Below are 18623 nucleotides of genomic sequence, written 5' to 3'. Positions count from 1 at the left end.
TGTGCAGATTAACCAGCTGTAAAGTTAATGCATTTATTTCAAACACCACAGAACTACCCACAGTCTATGAAAACTCCTCAGCAGATTCTGAAGTGTTAGCAGAAGAAATTATTAAGAATTTCAAAGAAGCCTGTAGTCATACCAGTATTCTTTAACAGGCTGAGTAATTTTGAACATTTCTTGCACATATTATTTCAGCAGAAAATAAATAACTCTAGATGCATGACTTCTAAAATAGAGCAACAAAAAAATTTTATATAGAAATTTTTTGACTTGGTTTCATTTTTGAACTTCTACTTGCCCAAAGGCTTAATGACATGTTTTTTGATCCACTCATTACTTTCATTCTTCTACTAAGTTCAAATCAAATTTCCATGAATGGTGGCTTGGAAACTTTTAAAGTATCTTACAACAAAGTAGAACAGCTCTTATAAACATGCAACAAGTGAATGATATTATTTGAATAATTATTTCAAAATTTAGAGGTAGGTGTGAGAGATTGAAATTTTAAGGTTAAAGGCTTAAACATTGTTCTCAAGGACTTCTTCCCCACTATGGTAAAATTGTATAAAGAAACTGTGCCCACTTGAACCCACCCTTCCCTGAATATGCCTGGAAACTTGGACTGTGAGTTTAAGCACCTAAAGAAAGATAAGATACTATACTTCATCTGACATGATTGTTCAATTATCTCTGTTCTAGGGAGAAGTAAGCAAGGCAGAGGGAGAAGAAGGCATCCACAAGAAAGCCAAACCCAGCAGCTGCCCTGAAAATCAGCTCTGGTTAGGTTTTGGGTGGGGGACACCGTAGCCCACAGGCCTATCTGCTGAGGCCAGGTTTGCTCACACTCCGGCGTGGAGAGGAGAAGTTTTGGGGGTGTAGCATAACCTCTGGGCATGAGTGGCATGAGAATGGTGAGTGAACACCCATTCTCCCTTACACTCAACTAGCTCAGTTGCAAATCCCCCCCCCCCCCGGATGGCCATATCCACAGGGCATTCATGTGAGAGGCAGCTGAGGAGGTGTCATAACCCAGCAAAAACCCCGAAGCACTCCCAGAGTCCTCCCTGAGGGAAAGGGATGCAACAGATCCAGAGTCTGTTGCAAGAGACAGTATCAAATTCACCCCCACCACTGAGGTCAGCTACCTAGGCATTCACACCTGGTCCAAATGTATATTAACCTACTGAATTCTGTGGTTTTTGAGCAACCCTCACCACCAAGAAGACCAGAATAAGGTGGTGAAGATGGAAACCACAGTAGTGATATTTCTACTTAACCTGTCTCTCTGTCACTCTCTTTCTCTCCCCCTTTTCTCTCCCCTCCTTTTCTATTTCTTTCTATCTCTCTCTCATATTTACTGTTAAACAAAATCCATATTTCTGACTTCAGCATATGCTCTTGTTTGCACCTCAATTCAGGCAGAGGTATCTCTCTAATAAAGGGATCACAATGAGGCAGTCCTTAAGCTACACAGCTAGACTGGTTTCTTACAAACATTTTAGGATTCCATCTATACGAGTCCATTAGAAATTTCACTATTTCATCTCTCCACGAAAGTTACAAAATTCTAAAACAGATAGATCCTAAGATCATTTGCTAGCTTTGGAAAACAATCACAAATAGGCATATTTTAATGTTAATGTATTCAAACAATCATAAGAAATCCAGTCAAGACCATCAGGGCTAAAAGCACACAGCGAAAGACAAACATCAAGCCAAAGGAAATTTATCTAATACTAACATACTTCCATAGCTAATGTTTTTATTTTACACATAAACAGGTGTTTTTATCTAGTTTTCACACAAATGCAACTCCCTCTTTTCCTTCTCAGCGTCCACAGGACTTCTGCTGTACAAAAACTATTTAGCAAGTTTCAGCGTTGTTTGCTTTTAGAGAAAAAGAATAATCCAATCATCTTGAGATTCCTACTTATTTCTTTCACAGAACATTTAAATTATACTCACATTAACAAAATATGAAATGTTAGTTTGGAAGCAGAGAAGTCATGCATTCAAAAAATATGCATGGAAATCAAATATGTGCATAGAGATTTCCATTTTCATGATTATTAAGCATGAAGTCAGAGGTTTGGCTCGAATACATGAATACTGAAAAGCAAAATTTGCATTATCTTATTTAGTTCAAGGTCAATGCACTTTAAGCAATAAAAACATTTTTATGAATACGGGTTCAAAATATCCCTTCCAGCTAACTGGAGTATGTTTATTACTGTTATAATTGGAGTGCTGGTTAGAGAAGAGAATTATGGCGGGATTGATACACAAAAAAAAGTTTTAAAAGAAGATAAAAATAAACTTTCTGCCCCAAAGAATTTGCATTTTCTAGGGAAGACAAGGACAAAGACTGAAGATGCTAATATATCATTTTCAAAGCAACACACAGCTAGCCAGTATAACAGCTGGAAATAATGACTAGGTCTCTGTGGTTTTACCACTGACCTGTCCCACTGAAGACTCTTGATATTTCCTTTAGTAAAAATAGCGACTTCTAAGTCAAGCAAGTTAGATTTATTCAGTGGGAGCAACCTAGATCAAATTCATCAATCACATTGTTGAATGCTCAAATATGAAAAAGGAAAAACCTAAGGCAAGACTTTTCCATTTACATATTTATTTATTTATCAAAGATGCTAAGCATACTACACTACTAAGCATATTACTAAGCATACTAAGTATGCTCACTACACTATACTAAGCATACTATACTATATTAAGCATATTAGGATAGTGTAGTATCATTTAGAGCAATAAACATACAGTTTTATATAGGGATGTGTTATTATACCAGTCAGTCTCCTGCATGAAGACTGCACGTCAGTACCGATAGCAGAGTGCTATCAACACATACATTTCTGTTAAATCCTCTTTCATATACTGGTAATCTCCCATAGATCTGATTCTGAATGGCACTGGCTACTACTCCTATGTAACTATTACTCCCCAACTCATTTGTAAGTCGTTTTTCTTGCACTTGCCAGTATCAATTTTCAGCATAGTGTTCTGAAATTCTCTACTTGCCGGTGTGACTGCAAATCAATTTAACTCTTTTGCTCTTTATCAATGCAGTTTGAGTTTTCTAAACACTGCATTCTCTGCTAAAGACAATTAATCTATCAGTGCCCCTTGTTTGTCATTTGTCCTACTGTTTTCAGCCTTTGTCTTCCTTTTTAAGTATAGAATCCTCTGTAACAGTAAGACTAAAATAGATTTTCTGTTCCCTATGCTCATTTCAGACTTTCAAAAGTCTAATGGCAATTTTTTTGCCAATTTGCTCAAGGGATGCCACAGTACATTATCTGCTTTGGCAATGGTTTGATATTATTTGTCTGGTACCTTAATTACTTGTTTCAGACATAGTATTAGGAACTTCAATGGTGGTTGCAGGTTTTTTTAATATTTTATTTCCTATACTCCTTCCTTCAATATTTGCAAGTCTTATAGTCACTTCATCCCCATTTACACACATGCTCTTCTACACAGGTAACAGATTTTCTCCCTTTACACATTCACATTTAACCTAAAGTGTTGGGTATGCCTACCCTGATTGTGCTCTCTGTTTAGAGCTTAAATTACTGTTTCTGCAAAAACATATAATACTTCTGGTAGTCATTACTTTTCTTGCATTCATACCTGAGACTGTACACCCTGGACTTAAAAAAAAACAAGGTTCCCTGTAAGTCAATTTTCTATTACTATCAAAACTGATTTTTTTCCTGTTATTTTAAAGTTAATACCAAAAACTTAGAAAATGTCCCTTAAACTTTTGCAGCATTAATTATTCACTTGATAAGATTTGTTTTAAAAATACTTAGTTGGTTAACTTTCATTTATAAATTTTTGAGATATTTTCAAAATATGGTGAAAAAAAGAATATAAAATTCTCAAGATAACCTAGTAATTTGTTGAGAGTACCTGACCAACTGAAAACAGCAAGAGATGCTTTAACTGCTGTTCAACCAAGCAGAAGGTACCACTACAACGAAAGTCACTACTCAAGATTAAAGGACTGCAATGCATCATCCCATATAAACAAACAAGTTCCAGAACACAGCTGAACATAGGAAAAATTCAGCACATGCCTTCCACTGTTGCCTACTTATCACATTTCTACTTCTTTTGGCAGAGAAAATTTTGAGAATATAACCTATGTACTCTATCAGCTGAAATTAAAAAAAAAAACAACCTACAAGGTTTTCAAAGAGTGAGGAGTTCAGTTTTGCTTTGTTTCACAGGAAGCAAGAGGCAGGAACAGGCAGGGGGGAAAACCAAGGATTTCAAGTTTTGTTCCTCTTCACTCAGATTCTAAATGTCTTGACCGTGCAACATTAGCTTCAAAACCCAGTGATGTGAGATAGCTGCTCCCACAGAGTACTTAAAATAACTAAGCTGGTAATTCTAGATTTGCACTGGTTTCTGCTCATTTGAAAAGCGGCAAAACAGACACAGCATAAACAATTATATGATGCATCACTAAATTATGTCAGACTGAACCTCTGACAATCCCTCTCTGATAGGGGAGGAACTCCTGCACTAAGGTCCTGGATGTGCCATTGTTCAAAGAGCAATACAGCCGCAGTTAGTGTGCCTGAAGTTCTCACTAACAAGAACAAGAAAACTATTTCCATTCAAACACTGCCTTACCATCTTTATGTTCGCCATAATGAAGTGGGATTATTTGCTCCAGGAAAGCTTTACACAACCCTAAAACATCAAGTTCAACACCTGGTATATCAGGACTATCATTTATACTATCAACTCCCTGCTTTGTTCTGATTTGACCAAATATAGTTTGAATCCACTTAGAAAGAGATCCTTTTTTGCTATAGTAAACTTGTAAACAATTTTCAGTCAGAGAAAAAACACTACACAACACCTTCATTAGTCTGCATGAAATATCAGACACTGAAAGGCTCTTTCTTAAAATAGTAAAAATCATTAACTACTCCTTGAAAATAAATTGAAAAAAAAAATAAAAAGGTCAAGTTTGTAATCAGCAAAATACAAGTATTGGGAGATCAGGTATTAGGAGCATTTTTCTTCTTTGTTATACATGCTTACCTTTGCAACTCCAGCCCTATGAGCACCTTGTGATTCCATGTGTGCTAAGTATTTGTTGAATTCCCTGAATTCATCCATCGAAGGCCTAAAAGTCATGATTTTGCAGCTTGGGTTTGGAGGACTATCTGAGGTAACAGCAGCCATTCTGGTTCAATTTCAATCTACCTGTTAAAAAAAAATCATACACTGTTGAGAATAATCTGTAAAACCAATTCTGACATTCAACATACATGGTTTCAAACAGAAAAAAAATTATCTACAATTATCTGCCCAGGCTAATATAAAAGGCACAAAAGAAATGCTTATGTTTTATCCTTACTCCTTTGAGAATACTCAGCCTTTAGCCAGCACAAACACTATTGTAAATGACAAGCACACAGTTCAGTCCATACCTCTGCTTCTACAGCATGTTTCCAAGTTAATCTAGGATCTTCCTGTGTAGATCCATCTGCACATTCTCTGTCTAGAGAGTTACATTACACAGGCATAACCCAGAATAACAAAGCTACATGTTTAATAAAATATCACTATTTCCATTCAGTAAATGGAGAAAAACAATGTACTGTCTAGCAGTAGCCAAATGCCAGAGCACCCATTAGAATAATTTATTCATTTTTTGCTGCAAGATAAGGATTAGGAGGAGAGCAAAGCAGGCTCAAAACTTTAATGGGTATAGAGAAAACTTTATTAACAGACCTAAAGGAAATAATAGTAAGAAATTAGAAAAAACCTTCAGAACACTTCTCCTTCCCCCAACTCTTCTTTCTTTTCCTGCTTACAACATAAAGAGACAAATCTGGTATTTTCAGTCAGTTTACCACTTTTAAAATAATCTTTCTTCAGTTCATTCAGGGAGAGAAGTCTCTCCTGCCATGCCATGGAGACTTTTCCACAAGAAATAGTTCTCTCATGCTTTTAATTTTCATGAATTGTAGCCACCCAGAAATCCACAATCATGAAGTTCTTCCCATGGTTTGGTAGTCTTCCCACAACTACCACCATGGGTCTCCTCAGTTTACTGGGGTGCAATTTTAAGCATAAGCTGTTCTAGTATAGAACCAAAAGTTCTTTTATCTCAAGGAACAGAGGTTTTCTTCTCTCATCCCTGGGGTGAGGTTTCTCATTTCTCTCATATCTCTGTTCAAGCTCCTCATTAGATCACAGCTACTTCAACATCTGCTTGATTCAACACTGGTGCTCCTGCTCATAGCTGTAGTTAGAACGCTACATCCTCCCAAATGCATTCCATGAGTTACAGGGAAAAAAAGTCTGTTTTATCAATTATAATTTCACCATAGCCTTACAAGAGAATTTCAGCCCAAGACTAAGGCATCTCCTCATTCTCCTCCCACATGGGATTTGACTCCTTCTTCACTGACCTTGGTGACTCCTTGTTATTTTCTTTACGGGTCTTCACCCTTTCCTTTTTCTCTCACTTGGGAGAAGATTGATGCCTTCAAGTTCAATCTGTGCACTAAAACAGTTAATATCTCGCCCTGGCCTATAATAGTTGGTTATGTGACCTCTGCCAGGCAGCAGCCATTCTGGCGGCATGGCTGTTTCCTGGCCCCTGCCACATTCAATTACAGCTGTGGGGCTGCTTTTCTGCACAGGGCTGCACAGCCACCTCTGTTCTCAGCTGCATGATTTTCTGCAGTGCCAGAAGGATGGCTGGGCAGCTCATGGCTGGAGCAGAGACTAGCTGGGCTCCACCTGAAGCTGAGCAGAGCGGGCCTGGCCCACCAGTCATGGTTGGAACTCAGCAGTAGTAGCAGAATCTCAGCCAAGCCATGCTGTGGGCCAACCTGGCCATGCGCAGGTGCCAACCAGGCCAGCGCTGCAGCAGAGCAGGGCCCGGCCCGGCCAGGCCGCATGGGCCCCACAGCAGAGCAGGGCCCGGCCCGGCCAGCGTCCAGTAACCTGTTCGAAGGCCGGAAGCAAGAGAGTTTTTCCCAGGGCTTGCTCATCTTTAAGTGTGATTTCACAAAGGCATATTGAGCTCTCTTAAGTGGTTTAACGGGGTGTCAATATTCAAAACTAGCCAGCTGATTGGTTCTGCCAGGTCCAAAGGAAGCTCCTAAGGTCCTTACAGGGAATCACTTCCATAGCTGATGAATTTTTTTTTTCCTTAACTAAGAACTAAACTACATTAAACCATGACAACCAATTATTCACTTCCCACTCACACTGCGAATACAGAGGAAGAGCACTTGGATTTTCTAGCTCTCACTATCAGCAGTTTAACAACAGGACTATATTCCTGCTCATTCTTTGAAAACTTCAACAGAGAAAAAAAGCAAGAAAGATATACACATAAAATCAGCATTTCCTCTGATTTCCATTTCTACATTAAGACTGACTAAAAGCAAAAGTTATTTCCATTTCATTTACCAGGATACAGTACTCATGAAAGGACTGAACTTTAGGCAAGTGACAGATAAACATTACCTTCGGATCAGAAGGTGCTGCAATTCCCAAGTATAAATCACCATGTGCCATCAGCCATTCACAAAATTCTTCACCAACCTTACAAAAAACTGCTTTTTGGTAATTTCTTCCGACATGCTCTGATCAGATCTGTGGTTACCCCAACCCTTCATGTCAAACTGGCAATTAAATACCACACAGCTGATCGCATTTCCCCCATCCATAATGAGATTGGAAGGAGAATCAGTGAAAAAGTAAAAATTCACGAGTTAAGAACAGCTTAATTATTAAAACTAAGTAAAAATTATTTTTATTTATTATTATCATAGAGAGAGAGAGAGAGATATAAAAAAGCCCAGGTGATAGATAATACAAACTGTCATCAGCCACCCTTCTAGGTAACTCATCCATGTTATATCCTGGGCATGCCATTTGGCAGCATTGAACAGCCCTTCAGCTAGTCTGGGTCATCTCCCTCAAGGGTTTTTGTGCATCTCCTTACTGGAAGAATGCAAAACACTGAAAAGTCCCTGATTAAGATTAAGCACTATCTGGCAACAACCAAAACATCAGTGTGTTATCAGCATTATTCTCATACTGAATCCCAAACACAGCCCCTATCAGATAAACACACAAGTTAGTATTAATTCTGCCAACTCATACGAGCACACAGTATCACGTCACCGACATCACCTTTCCCTTTCCCATCACAGATGAAACACACTTCCAAAAGCATAACTTGATTTACCAATTAACTTGCAGTTACTATGTAAACACATGAAATTAAATTATATATATAGAAAGTCAGTGTCAAAAGGAAACCTCTTACCAGCCATTTAATCCTCATTTTCTCTGTGGGTGAAGAGCATAAGAAATCACAGTGCCTGTATTCATTACTATAGTCTTCAAGCTCTCTCTTTTTTGGAATTAATTTTTTTAATGTGAAAGGGTAAAAGTTTGAAATATTTCATATATTCCTTATGCAAAAGGGTAATGAGACAAAAAAATCGATATCTAAGTGGTTCAGCCATGAGAAAAGCTGCAGGATTATTTTTGCCAATGTCTGATTTCAAGCACCAGGCATAACAATTTATGCCATAATAACAAAGTTATCGTTGCATAAATTACCATGATAAAAATTTCTCTTAACCAAAACCTCTCACCAAAATACGCCAGTTTTAATGATAAGCTGCTCTAGAAGCAGTCACATACCAAATCAACTGAATATATCCTGGCGCTTTGACGCAATGAAGAAATTCAGTTAATTTAAGGGTTGGTAATTGAGCTAATAAACTAGGAATAACTCACGCTGTCACAATCACACCTCAGCATTCTTGCCTGGCTACCGGACTCTTAAAATCCTGTTTCTGAAGATACTCACAAGATTATTCCCTTTTCTCTCTATCTAAGTACACACTCAAGCATGTAACATATTGCACTGTAAGGAACCTCAATCTGTATCACAAGCAGAATTAATAAATTTCAACTAATTATGAACACATGTGTAGAGCATTAGAAATGCCGAATTTTTGCCCAGCTTCATTGCAGTGTAAAAAAAACAAATCCTGCCCTTCACAGATATTATTTCTACCATCTTCCATCTATCTTAGGGTCCAGGCCCCTAAACAATGAGCATACAGACCAGACAGCTGTGTTACTTTCAGTAGAAATAAACTTCAATCCATGTTCTTGTGTAACCTTCTTCCTCAGTTAAAAACACCTTCTCATTATCTTACTGAGTAAAGCACAATGTTTGCAAGAACTGCTTAAGAATATTCAACCATATAACATCTTTCAATCAGGCGGCACAAAGATCATAAAGGCCATGAAGAATTTGCTATGCTAGAAGTTCATTAGATGTTTCCACTAATTTTATGGTTTCTTAGTAACTCATCTCTTCTTTATAACTATGATCTATCAGTTGTAACTTCTTAAATCTGTTTTACAATTTCATTATTGCATTTCTTCATTACAAACACCAATCTGAAACAGTAGGCAAGAGGTAAGTACTGAGTTACAATGTCTAAATTTAACACAAAAAATAACACTGCTACAAACTAATCAGAAAATGTTGGCCTTCCAATTCAATTCTATTAACTTCTAACGCAACATGCAATTCTTTCAAGGACTTTATGGAACTCCGGAGTCCTACATTCTTTCTCCAAACAATGCCTACTTTTGGTATTTTTCTCACACACAAAAACTCAGTTATACCCTAGCCAAATCATTAGGACAAGAGAGCATAATATATACTCCAGTGTCATAGTTAAGAGGCTTCAGAGGCAGACAAAATCACAATTACTAGGAGACCATTCTAACACAAAATCTGCACTGCAATCATACTATTGCTGACTTAACTATTGCACTTAGGTGTATATGTAACTACTTATTTTGTGATAAGCTGTGCAATCTAAGAAATAAAACTTCCAGAGCTTTTATTGACTACTACACAATGAAAATGTCAAATTATTAGTAAATACAAAGTTATAAAAACAAGGCAAACATGCCCAGGATGTACTTTATGAAATAGAGAGAAGAGTAATATGTATATAGGGAAATTTTACAGTTATTCTAAGTCCCTCATATCAGCATTGTAATCAGACATTTTCTGTCCCCTTGCATGACAGTACTGCATGCTGAAAAAGATGCCCATAATTACCTAGAAAAACAAAGGGTAATGTGAAAAAATGTGAACAAACCTCACTCAAATTATCGTGCATTAGTACTTTACATAACATTGAAAGAAGCTTTTTAGCTAATCATGGGAAAGCTTTAGCCAAACAAGCCCGAGCTATGAACCTGATCCAATAAACTCCACAGCCTGTCCATAAACCTTCAATTTCTTATTGACCAAGTAGTCTGCCTATGTCTTAAAAATGTCTGATTAAACAACTCAGAATGTAAATAAAATACAAGCATGTAGTTTGTCCAAAGTTGTCAGCTAAACAGCTAAGTTATCTAGCCAGGAACTAGGTTCAAGAACCTGATCCTTCTTTTGAAAAGTTTATAGCCATTGCAAGGCGCTGTTAAAACCCTCAAATCATCAGCTAGGAGAACATTAATGCTACATTAGTCTTAATACTGCAGAAGTGAAAACATGAGGTCAGCAAAGTTCAATCATCCACATCTATGCCAGTATGTAGCCCAAGAAATCTGATGAACTAAAAATGCCAGAGTTCAACACTAGAAAAGCTCACATAGAGCAAGATGAAATCTCATTAATGCTACAATGGTTTACATAATCCAAGATGCAAACATATTTCACTGGTTATGATGACAGGCAAAGTGCTTTTTAAACAAATCCTGCAAAATCTAAAGTGCATGGCTTGTACAGACATAAGAAACCTTATATTGAAGAAGAGAAATGTACATTACATGCTTGATAACACATTTTAGTCCACATGTTTTTTGGTAATTGCAAAATCTACGTAATTGTTTCTTCTGTATCCTAAGAAAAGGATAGAGAAGCAGCTACAATTTCCAGCCTGCACTGCCAAAACATTGAACTGCTTCTTTGTAATGTCCACATACTAGAAAAACAGCATGTGTTAATTTGCAGTTAGTTAAAAGGCACAAAAACCTGTAGCCTTCACTACATCAAACCAACTTTTAGTATTACAATAGTCTCTCTCCACCTTAATATTATGCTCTGAAGGCTATACACTTCTTTTTGCTTCTAGTCTAAAATAAACTAACCAGTACTGTGAAGTCCACTCACCATCAGTGGGGAATCCAAACTTTCTGGCTCCAGACTACAAAAGACTTTACAAAATAGCTCTTCCTAAGATGCATCTCTTGACTGCCTGCTTAGGGCAGTCCCCTCTACTGAAAGCACTGTTGAAAAAAACGAAAAAGCACAGACTAATACATCTACTCTGCTATTCACAAAACTATCAGCTAACATGGAAAAGCAAGAAATAGCTATAGGCCACTGCATCATAAAATAAATGTGTTCATATTTTGAAAGATAAGATTATTTTAATCTCTGTGTTCTAATAAATAAAATTGCAATGTACACAAGCTTTACTCTACTATCAAAATTAAACAAATTACATAAAACAAACTCCAGCAGAAGAAAAAAGGAAGGAAGGATTCCTTCCATGAAGGAAGATGGGAAAAAATCAAATCTCTTAACATCATCATTTCTCACAGATAAATTAAAACACACATTTTTTAACTTTTCTTCCAAATTTTCACCCACACTAAATATAGGTCAACAAATATTTGACAAGAATTCATCCTGGGAACTTTTTTTCAGTAGACAACAATAAGGAAACAAACTCGTCCAGAGAAAGAGAGAAAGGCATGTACAGGAAGGCCCAGCTTTTTTTTTTTTTTTTTTTTGAGGCTGTTTTGCAAAATAATCATGTTTGAACCACCAGCTCTGCATAAGCAGGAAAGGAAAGAAGTAGTAGAAAATTGTGCCTTAATCTATATTAGTTTCAGCAGCAATTTTACTTAAAAGTAAAAACTCTGTGAGTAGATTAATCAGTTTTAAGAAGTTGTTAGCATTCTGTAAGCAGGTACCATCCAACCCCTTGTACTGTTCAGCAAAGCAAATTCAAAAATCCAAAAATATTGCATTGGCGCACTTTCGGGCAACTGGAAACACAAAAGCACAGTTTGCATGTTCAACTGTTACTGGGCATGCAAATAGTTAATCCTCAGTGTAATTTGGGTTTGCATACTTATGTTTGAATTGTTCCTTTAATAATGGTAAATGTGCAAGCAATTATGTCTGCCTACTTTATGTTTCCGGCTTCAAAAGAGATCCTATCCATCAGGAATTCCAAATTTGTTACTTAGGTTATTTGACTGTATTAACAGTGAAAATAAATACATGGAACATAATGCTTTGTATTTGTGATATGAGGCCAAATCTCATGGTTAGGTATGAATTCCTCAGATATTCGCCATCATCAGAAAGACTCAAGTTTATAAATGTTAGGAGTATTGAAGGTTTTAATAGATTCTACAAACTTATGAAACCAAGAATCTGGGTAGACAACCATATTCTGAAGATCCTGAAACCACCTCTATTTTACCACAAAGATCTGAATAGTTTGCAAGCTTCATTACAAGCTTAAATTTCTATGTCTGGTACTACCCTACAGCAACAATGTTTCAAAATTATAAATTGGTTTAACTTGAGCCCATAAATTTTGAACAGAGAAACGACCTGAATTGATTCCTAGATATTCTTCTCCCACACCAGGCTCATAGCATGAAAAACATCTTGAAATAAGTGATCTGGGACAAAGGGCAAGGGAAAAAAAATACAGAAAAAGTATTTTTCTCATTTTTATCTGCTACCCGTGACTCAAGAGTTTCTACTTTTTATTATTCAAACACAGGTATGAAATCCATAGTCCTAAATAAAAGCAGCACGTAACAGTCTCCAGCAATGGCAAAAGCAAGTTATCAAGAACCTAACTAGTCTCCACACCTTCACGATTGCTAACAGCAGGTATCTAGATATACGTAAGCGTTGGGGTAGATTATAATACATGTTTTCAGAATACCATCTCATTCTTCAGCAACGTATATACCAAGGAATACTTAAACAAAGAGGATATTACTACATTTTGCAAAGTGTGATGATTTTTTCCCCATGATTTTGAAGTTTTGTAAACCTTTAATATCCAAAACATTTCACGATGACACATTCTACAATCAACAACATGCTAAGTGCTATACCTTCCTCTGTGTATGTTGAATATTTCACATTTTAGTTTCATCTCATAGCTCATGTGCATTCTGAGAGTAACTATCTAACTGCTCTTATCTACCTTCAGACCATAAAGGTCTTACAGATCTTCACCATGGTCTCACACTCTTTCTCCTAAGCTGAAAACTTCCAGTCTCACCACAGAAAATCCATTCCATATTTCTGATCATCTGGATCTCTACCGTTCCAGTAAATTACTTTTAATCAAGGGAAAAGAATATCCAAGCTGAAAGCACTATTTAAGATGCAAGTAAACCATCAACTCACACAATGGTGTAACATTTTCAAACTTGGGTGTAGTCCTTAAAAAGTCCAGACAGTGGTTTGGCCTAACTCTGTTTTCAAAAAGCTAATTTACAAGTACCTAAAATTTCAGAAAAATATTCATAGCTAATGCAGCCTATAATATTGCTAGGGATAGATGTGAACTCCTTCCCAATTAAGCACTTTTTAAAGCACAGTTTTAGTAGGTCTGTCATTTCTGCCTATATGGCATTTAATTAACTCCTCTAACAAGTCTCCTCCTGAAAGATACCCTTACAGCTCTTATAGCCCTTATAGGTTGTGTGCAGAACCAGGAGATTAACTCAGGTGTCCTTGTGTGTACCTTCCAACTCAGGACATTCTATGACTTCACAAGTCTTTAAAATCAAAACATATATCTCTTTTTCAGGGATATGCTACAGCAACTGTGATAATAATTTTCACAAGGAACCACTATATAGCAAATCCTTTATTAGAAGCTGAATATGGACAGCATGAAAGGGGGAAAAAAAAGACAAAACAAAAAACACCAAACACATAAATGAGGTTCTATAACCTGAGAAACAGAAAGATGGACTTCTCTCTCTAAACCTGCTTACTTATGGAACACCTGAAACTGCATTTCTGCACTACTAAAAAAGTTCACCTTCAGTGTGAGCACTTCCATCCTCATAAAGGATTTTGTAATTCAAAGACTAGTTCCACTTTTTGAACCATCCCTGTGATCATTCAGAGATCTTGCAAATACCTTATATTAACAGGTAATACATCTTCCCTTTGAAGCTCCATTTATACTGAATTCTTGTTTCAAAAGCTGTTACAGTGAGGCTTTTTTAATTTATATTGGAGTTGGTAGGATGGAAATACCACCTTTAATAGCACCACAACCCTATTCACATTCTGTTCAGCATAATGCTGATGAAATATATCTCACTAAAAGAAAACTAAGAAAAAAATTGAATATCGAAGTGAATTACCTGCAGAACTAAGAATTAGACCAACTAAGAGCTGTTTAAACCCAGAAAGCCCTTAATCTATAACCTATTTGACCCAATATTTTATAATACAGTTAAGCATAAAATTGCATTTTTAAAAAATTACTATGTTTGCTAATATTAGTTGAGGAATATTCTAATAATGAGCAGTTGACAACATAATTTTATTATTTGAATGCAACACTGATTGTGCACTCAGATTTAGTGCAGAACTATTTATTTGATTTGTTTAGAAATTAGCTCAAGAGATACAAAATACTCCAAGCAATACTCAGCAATAATTAAAGAGTAAAATTACAGGATTTGATTTTTTTTCCCTATTTTATGGTATTTGTCATTAAAAAAAAAGAAGACATCAGAGACAAAATCAGATTAGGTTTTTTTAAAACAAGCACTGACCGAAGACTTTTCTCTCATATACTTTATTCCAGCTCTGATCCAACAGCTATTTAACTATGTCCACATATCTGAGTGATACATATTGTCTCCTGGGTCAATCCCTAGAAAGGAAAATGCTAACACCAACACTACTCCAAACCTAAGCTGGAGAAAAAAACCAGCATGAGGGTCAGTAGTTCAACTTACTCTTATTTCAACTACTGAAGCAGGAATCATGTTTGTGTTTTCCATCTTCTCATGTTTGGAAAATATTTCTGTGAAGCAATGACACCAGGTACTTATGACACTACAAGCAAAAATAAAGATAAAGCCCAAGGCCAATTTTATCCCATAGACACAAAAAAACCCCCATGGCATTAGGTGTCACTAAGTTTCTTTCTCGTGGAAAAAGTGATTCCGCTTAAAAGGTGCTGGTTTAGTAGCCACTAAATAGTAACTTCAGTTCCTATAGTTGGTAATTCTCAGCAAAGAATCATAAAGCTGCACTTCAAAAAGTAAAATATAAATGCCATTTATTCTCTGAGGTAGTATAATTTTTTTAAACAACACACGGACACACGAGTATTTTTCCTAATATAGCTAACATACGAGAAATAATATTTCGCACACACTTCCCACTCACTTTCTCAGCTAAAATCAGAGGAGAGTAACCTCATCAAGAGAAGACTAGTACCATGACAGAGAGATCTGACCCCAAAACCAGCTTCGAAAGCGTTTTACAACCACGGACAGATGTGGAACAGGCGCTTAATTCGGTTCTTCACTCAGGACACAATCCTGAAGTCTTAGCTACATGCAGGAACGAACGAGCTGCACCAAAAAGAGACTACCTGGAAAGCCCGCAACAATTTCATCAAATCCCTGACAGACATGAGAGAAAAAGGTCTGTTTCACTCCGTCCACGCACTTCGACCACGCGGAGAACCCGCCCGACCTCCCGGAGAGCTCCCACGGCAGTCCCGACCCAGAACAGCCGGCAGCGAGCAGGAACGCCAGATCCACTTTTCCCACTGCTGCCGGTTTCGCTTCCCCACCTCGGTCGCAGCCGCCACCCTCTCGTCCGTAGCGCGGAGCCGCCGCACGCATCCGCTACCGGCGCGGTGGCTGCGGCGGGGCCCGTGGCGCCTGCGGGAGCTGCCCGGCGGCACTTCGGCCGCTCCGCCCCGCGCCCCGGAACCGGGCCCGCCCGGCGATGCCCCGCCGCCGGGACCCGCCGCGCACCCCCGCTCCGACCTGGCCCGACGCACTTCGGCCGCCCCGCCGCCTCCCCCGCTCGCCCCCAGCCCCATACCTCCGCGCCGCACACCCGCGGCCGCCGCCTGGGCCAGCTCGGCGCTGCCTCCGCACCTGTCCAGGAGAGGCTCCAGCGGGCAGGCGCGGCCGGAGGAAGGGATGAGGGGCGGGGCGGCGTGGGACGGGAGGGGACAGGACGGGACCGGGCAGGGCAGAGCACGGCAGGGGCAGGGGCAGGGACAGGGACAGGGACAGGGACAGGGACAGGGACAGGGACGGGACAGGCCTGTTCCCTGCCGCCGCCGGGTCCCCCGTTCCCTCGAGGCTGCCGCTGCCCTGCCCGCACGGCAGGCACCTCGCTCCCGGATTTCGGATGACAGCTGCTGGATGCGCACGCGCGCTCGCAGGGGGCAGCGCACGTGACCCAGGGAGCGGCGCCCGGCGCGTAACGTGCCGGGAGCGGGGGGCGGCGCTTCCGGGCGGGGCAGCGGCGCTGTGGGAAGGCGGAGCGGGTACCGCGGGTCAGGGCAGCCTGGCAGCCTTCTGGCAGCCTTCCCGGGCGGATCCACCGCTCCTGCGGCCGGAAAGGGCCTGCCCGCTTCTCTGGGCCCGGCCCGTGAGCAGCCGATGCGCCCAGCCGGACGCACCCGGGGAATATGCCAGCGCAAAGCTTAGAGCGTAGTCGGTCTGTTAGAGAATCACAGTTTGGAGAAAACTTTTTGAGGCCGTCGAGTCTAACCTATCACCGAACACCACCAAGTCAGCCAGAGCGTGGCACTGAGTGCCAGATGTTTTCTTAATCACCTCCGGGGGCGGTGACTCCATCACCTTCCACTAATAACCCTTCTTGTGAAGAAATCCCTCTACACTTAGGCGAATTGGCAGGACCTTTCAGGTCTGTAGGAATAGTGGATCTCTCAGAGCAAGATGCAAGGTCGACATGGTTGCACTAATCAATCTGTATGCCATAGTGTCCCCTATCAATCAGTACTGCTGTACAAATGTAATTTTGTTTGCAAGGTGGCAAAGGCCCATAGTGATCAATGCAGTGTCTTTCCGTTCTGAAGTGCCATGGCGCGGTATAATTTTGACTGTTTCAGATGCTGCTAAAATGAATCAGACTGTGGTTTAATCACTGTGTGATATGCTTTGACTTTTCTTACTCATCAGTAATCTGTGTTAATCTTTTATTTTGCTTCTGCTTGCTGTGTTCTAGAAAGTAATGAAAAACAACCAGAATATGACTGAAGGACAATACCACTTGAGTCCTTCCTCAAATTTACCTATTATGTTAAAAGAAGTTATAGTTACATTTATCTTTGAGAGTCAATGACATTTTTTAGTACTGAAGAAGCCTGAAAATATAGGACTTTCTGGGCTTTTTTTTTTGTTTTGTTTTTGGGTTTTTTCTTTTTGAGGGGAGCATACCTACTGCTGTAATTTTGCTGTTATTTTTTCATTTGAACACAGTATTATGCACAAACAAAATTTGTGCAGCTCTATCTCTGAATATCTCTGTAGGGCACTACTATGTCTAGCAGTGCCTAAAATGTCTGATCACTGTGTTTTTCCAAGGAAGCTCCATCTGTTGTAGATGGGTAATATGATGATTGGCTCTCCCAGTTAAGAGGTTAATATTTTGTGTATATTAAGAGAAGTTCCACAGAGGTCGTTGTTTGTAGTTTGGACGTCCACTGTTCTCCCCAGAGTTGCCTTCCCCCCTCTGCATTGCTGTCATCAGACAACTTCGGCTATTCGGCAGGCTTGTTATAGGGAGGCGGGACATATTTATAGGTGACAACACCTGGCCTCCAATCAAGTAGCAAGGATGAAGTGTCCACCAATGGGCGGCGAAGAAGAAGTTGACTGACAGCTTTGGGCGGGGCCAGTGTTGCCTGATGCACCAGCAGGGGTATAAAGAGCAGAGCCGCCATTTTGTAGATGAGCACGTGGTTGTTGGTCATATGCTTACAGAGCTCTGCTCTTTTTCCCTCTTCAGTTCTTTGTTGTATTTGTAAAGGTTTAATAAGCCTTGAAAATTTTAGAAATGAGAGGATGTTTCTCATGCATCTTTTCTGTGCTACCCACTGGCTTATGGTGGACAGCAATAAGGTTGTCCTGAGGTCTCATCCTTTTAAGGCTGAACAAACGTAGCTCCCTAAGTTGCTCCTCATATTCTCCACTCCCTGACAACTTTGTGGCCTTTTGCTGAAAGTCTGGAAGCATGTCAATGTCCTTCACTGTACTGAGAGTTGAAAACTGGTCACAGCATGCTATTTCACCCAAATTGTAGCAGAATATTTTATTTTGGATTTAAATGTAGATCATTTCCATATCACCTAGCAGAAACACTAAAATATTGTTTCAGAATGTATTGCAGTCACATAGCTATCTAAAATTATTTCAGATGTACAGAATGCTGGCTTCTAAAATCCCACTGCAATACTTCTTGAAACACATGAGATGGCAGCAAATACCAGAAACAAAGCACTGCT

The 18623-nt window shown here is 39.3% G+C and overlaps 1 protein-coding gene across 3 annotated transcripts in view; it reads right to left on the bottom strand.

The window, feature by feature from the left end:
- The window catches only part of KDM4C (lysine demethylase 4C), a 243700-nt gene extending 227191 nt beyond the window's left edge, over positions 1-16509 (bottom strand). For 2 of the 3 annotated variants that reach the window (XM_064736290.1, XM_064736292.1), the window contains exons 1-2: positions 16187-16509; positions 5083-5247 (exon numbers count right to left, since the gene is read on the bottom strand). In XM_064736290.1, the coding sequence (XP_064592360.1) occupies positions 5083-5226 (144 nt within the window). In that variant the 5' untranslated portion in view covers positions 5227-5247; positions 16187-16509. Of the gene's footprint in view, positions 1-5082; positions 5248-15929; positions 15950-16186 lie in introns of those variants that run through there. The other variant, XM_064736291.1, reaches the window with a different exon arrangement.
- Positions 16510-18623: the final 2114 nt, after the last annotated feature.

This window comes from Zonotrichia leucophrys, chromosome Z (assembly GCF_028769735.1).
Source record: "Zonotrichia leucophrys gambelii isolate GWCS_2022_RI chromosome Z, RI_Zleu_2.0, whole genome shotgun sequence".
Taxonomy (NCBI): Eukaryota; Metazoa; Chordata; class Aves; order Passeriformes; family Passerellidae; genus Zonotrichia; species Zonotrichia leucophrys.
Note: the sequence above shows the minus strand (reverse complement) of the source record. Positions and strands in the feature narration are given on the sequence as shown.